Here is a 4,269-nt window from a genome sequence, read left to right on the forward strand (position 1 = left end):
CTTCTTCTTCTTCTTCGCCTTTTCCCATGTTCAGATGGGGTCGGCGTTTGTCGTCGGCCTCTCAATCAGCTTTAGAGTGATCGCTTTGAGGCAAACTGGTTTTGGCTAAACAAAATTTTCCGAGTGGGATGCCCTTCGCACTCAACCTTCGCTATTGATATTTTTTCCTGCCTTTAAACTTCGAGACACACAGCCACACCGAGCCCGCAAACGATACTGCCCGAGCGAATTCCACGACATGGATGACTGTCGGTTACGGTAGTACCAGACATCTTTGTAGGTATTTGGTACTAGATATGATTAATCTATTTTCCTCCCTTAATTTTTGTTTCTACTTTGTCTGGCTGGGGGACGTTAAACAGGGAGTAGACCAGCTTAGTCTCGCTGGGGGACATCAATTAAATATCATTACAGAATTACTTCAATCTGGACAATTCACTAAACAGACTGACTCTCCCTCTCTGTTTCCAAGCAACAAGTCCCTACCTCTGACTGTCCTATAACATTTGATCAGTGGAAATTTGACCAAGCCCTGGCTGAAGCTGGGGTACTTGTGCAGAAGTCACGTCCTGTGGAAGATTGCTACCAAACAAACTGGCACAAATGAGCAGTGACCAGTGTTATTATAGGGTTAGGTTAAACACAAAAGTCCCCCCAAAACCAGTTTAATTTAATTGTGGCTTTTTGGTTTTCTGTACAATATTTGCACCACCACTTTCGTGTTCCTGGATAAGTCCTTCTATGGGGACAGACAGACCAACCGACCAACTGACAACACCAAAGCAAATACAATAGTCTGTCCCTATACCTTTTATTACTATTGTAATAATAAAGGAAGGATGGGCTAAAAAGGAGTTTTAACAATTAGAGCAGTGATTAATGTTATTATAGGGTTAGGTTCAATACAAAAAGGAGCTTTCTTTTCCACTGTTGTGGCTTCTGCATAATTACCGAAACCGGAGATAGCATAGTACATCTACATAGTTATGCTGGGGTTCACCAGCTTGGTATTGAGATGAAACAAGGATTTCCCTATAATGAATAACCAGATCAACCTTGGATCAAACTCTATCCTGAGACAATCCATGGTGGTAAAACTCAACGTCACTAGATTTGTAGAGCTAAAGAAACAAGGCTCAAGTAATTCAGGAAATACTTACAAAATAAGATGACAGAGCAGGTGTAGGAGACAAGGAATCAGCAGATACACACAATCACCAAGGAATAATTAGGGTGTTAGGCAAGGTTGGATTTTCAAGGCTAGATGTAATTGACGTTGGGTAAGTTTAAAAAAAATCAAACCTTATGGGTAACATTGTATCCAATATCCTTGTCCTTCTGAAATGGTCAACAGACTGCTCTTGAACAAAACCATCTAAGAAAAACGCCGACCCCATCTGCACACGGGAAAAGGTGAAAAAAAGAAGAAGAAGAATTTTTGTTTCTACTATGACAATGATGTTTTGTCTCCGCAGACTACGCTTCCTTGAATCCCAACAATGGAATCTTATGAATTGAAATAATCCATATTCTTATTAACACAGGTACGTGACGTTGGTGGATTCAGTGCGGGATAACGGGGGTGAAGTGAGGTAAAGGTGGTTATACTGGTTATTATTTTTAGATTTTAGAATATTTTAGATAAATAATAATTTATTAGAGTTAACCTCAAAATTTCTAGAACATTGCGCATACGGTCCGAGGAAAGATAAGAAACAGACTTTCAGAAGGAACTTGCAGGCAGTGGTTTAGTATGCAAATACTAGATATGATTAATCTATTTTCCTCCCTTAATTTTTGTTTCTACTATGACAATGATGTTTTGTCTCCGCAGACTTCGCTTCCTTGAATCCCACCAATGGGATCTTATGAATTGAAATAATCCATATTCTTATTAACACAGGTACGTGACGTTGGTGGATTCAGTGCGGGATAACGGGGGTGAAGTGAGAATATTCTCTTCGATGCATGTCTCCGGGGAACAACTTGGCCAGCTGACTGGAGTAGCAGCTATACTGAGATTCCCTATGCCTGAACTAGAGGATTTGAGTGAGAATGAGGAAGAGGAGGAAGAGGACTAATAAAAGTATGTATTTGGTCACTAGATACATTGAAAGAAAAAAGATACACCTGGGCCTACCAGTAAGAGATGGGGATGGAAGAACCTGATGGGACTTTGGCTACTACAACAACAAAGAAAAAAAACAAGAGAAAATACTCTATTTTAGTCCGTCCTTCCTTTATTATTACAATAGTACCTAATAAAAAGGGATGGACTATTGTATTTGCTTCGGTGTCGTCTGTCTGTCACTCTGTCCCCATAGAAGGACTTATCCAAATCTGGTCGACCTATATATCAAATTAAAGGTCTTTTTACCAGGAACACAAAAATGGTGGTTCAAATTTTGTCCAGAAAACCATAAACCCAAAAAACCAAAAAAACTGGTTTTGGGGGATTTTTTTCACATTTTCTCACACAAATGACTCTGATCTCGAAATTTGTCGCGACGACCTATAAACTCAAAGCGAGAAAGTTTTAGATAACACTTAAGTTGTTATTTTAAGACCGGTTTCAGCGTCACCTGTGTTAAGCTACGCCCAGCAAAGCCAATAAATGGATGGGTGACTTAAACTTTATATTGGGAATAAAGGGAGAACGGGCTCTGGTCTTGATTTTAAATCATTACATGAAAGAAAAAACGCCGACCCCGTCTGCACACGGGAAAAGGTGAAGAAAAAGAAGAAGAATTTTTACTATGACAATGATGTTTTGTCTCTGCAGACTTCGCTTCCTTGAATCCCAACAATGGTATCTTATGAATTGAAATAATCCGTATTCTTATTAACACAGGTACGTGACGTTGGTGGATTCAGTGCGGGAGAACGGGGGTGAAGTGAGAATATTCTCTTCGATGCATGTCTCCGGGGAACAACTTGGCCAGCTGACTGGAGTAGCAGCTATACTGAGATTCCCTATGCCTGAACTAGAGGATTTGAGTGAGAATGAGGAAGAGGACTAATAAAAGTATTTGGTCACTAGATACATTGAAAGAAAAAAGAACAAGAGAAAATACTCTTTTTTAGTCCGTCCTTCCTTTATTATTACAATAGTAATAAAAAGATATACTTAAGGGACGGACTATTGTATTTGCTTCGGTGTCGTCTGTCTGTCACTCTGTCCCCATAGAAGGACTTATCCAAACCTGGTCGACCTATATATCAAATTAAAGGTCGAAATACTCTTTTTTAGTCCGTCCTTCCTTTATTATTACAATAGTAATAAAAAGGTATAAGGGACGGACTATTGTATTTGCTTGGGTGTCGTCTGTCTTTCACTCTGTCCCCATAGAAGGACTTATCCAAACCTGGTCGACCTATATATCAAATTAAAGGTCTTTTTACCAGGAACACGAAAATGGTGGTTCAAATTTTGTCCCCCAAAAACCAGTTTTTACTGGTTTTTGGGGGATTTTTTTCACATTTTCTAACACAAATGAGCTCTGATCTCGAAATTTGTCGCGACAACCTATAAACTCAAAGCGAGAAAGTTTTAGATAACACTTCAGTCGTTAATTTAAGACCGGTTTCAGCAGTGGCGTAGCGTGGTCTAAATTCAAGTGTAGGGCCTTGTAGGGCTCATGCACAGGTCTACCAAGTCCCATCACAGTAGGTACAAAAAAACTGGTTTTTGGGGGATTTTTTTCACATTTTCTCACACAAATGAGCTCTGATCTCGAAATTTGTCGCGAAAACCTATGAACTCAAAGCGAGAAAGTTTTAGATAACACTTCAGTTGTTATTTTAAGACCGGTTTCAGCGTCACCTGTGTTAGGCTACGCCGAGCAAGGCCAATAAATGGATGGGTGACTTAAACTTTATATTGGGAATAAAGGGAGAACGGGCTCTGGTCTTGATTTTAAATCATTACATGAAAGTAAAATCAAATCAAGAATAATAATAAACTGAATATTAAACAAATTAGGTAGGTACATAGGTACTGATTTTCTCTAATCACGATCGAATAAACTACGGGCTAAAAAATTCCCGGAGGGACGGCCCCAGCTTGTTTTTTTTTTTTTTCAACTTTTGATTAAAATTGTCCTGCCAGATTGCTGGGTTCAATCGCTTCACTGTTTGAATTCAAAGTGAGGCAAAGCCAGCCTAGTTAGCATAGTTGGTAGTGCGTCTGCCTTGTAAGCGCTAGGCCGCGGGTTCGATTCCCGCCCGGGGCGGATTTTATCCTGATGGGATAAAGTTCGTTCTTGGAAC

General features: G+C 39.7%; 1 protein-coding gene across 1 annotated transcript in view; it reads left to right on the top strand.

Annotated features, from left to right (window-relative positions):
* LOC103517089 (protein pelota-like) overlaps positions 1-2,196 on the top strand; it is an 8,052-nt gene extending 5,856 nt beyond the window's left edge. Inside the window, 3 exon segments of the mRNA XM_008482100.3 lie at positions 1,476-1,480; positions 1,545-1,592; positions 1,904-2,196. Coding sequence (XP_008480322.2) covers positions 1,476-1,480; positions 1,545-1,592; positions 1,904-2,081 — 231 coding nt within the window. The 3' untranslated portion in view covers positions 2,082-2,196.
* Positions 2,197-4,269: the final 2,073 nt, after the last annotated feature.

The sequence above is a fragment of the Diaphorina citri genome, unplaced genomic scaffold (genome assembly GCF_000475195.1).
Source record: "Diaphorina citri unplaced genomic scaffold, Diaci psyllid genome assembly version 1.1 scaffold1744, whole genome shotgun sequence".
In the NCBI taxonomy this organism is placed as follows: Eukaryota; Metazoa; Arthropoda; class Insecta; order Hemiptera; family Psyllidae; genus Diaphorina; species Diaphorina citri.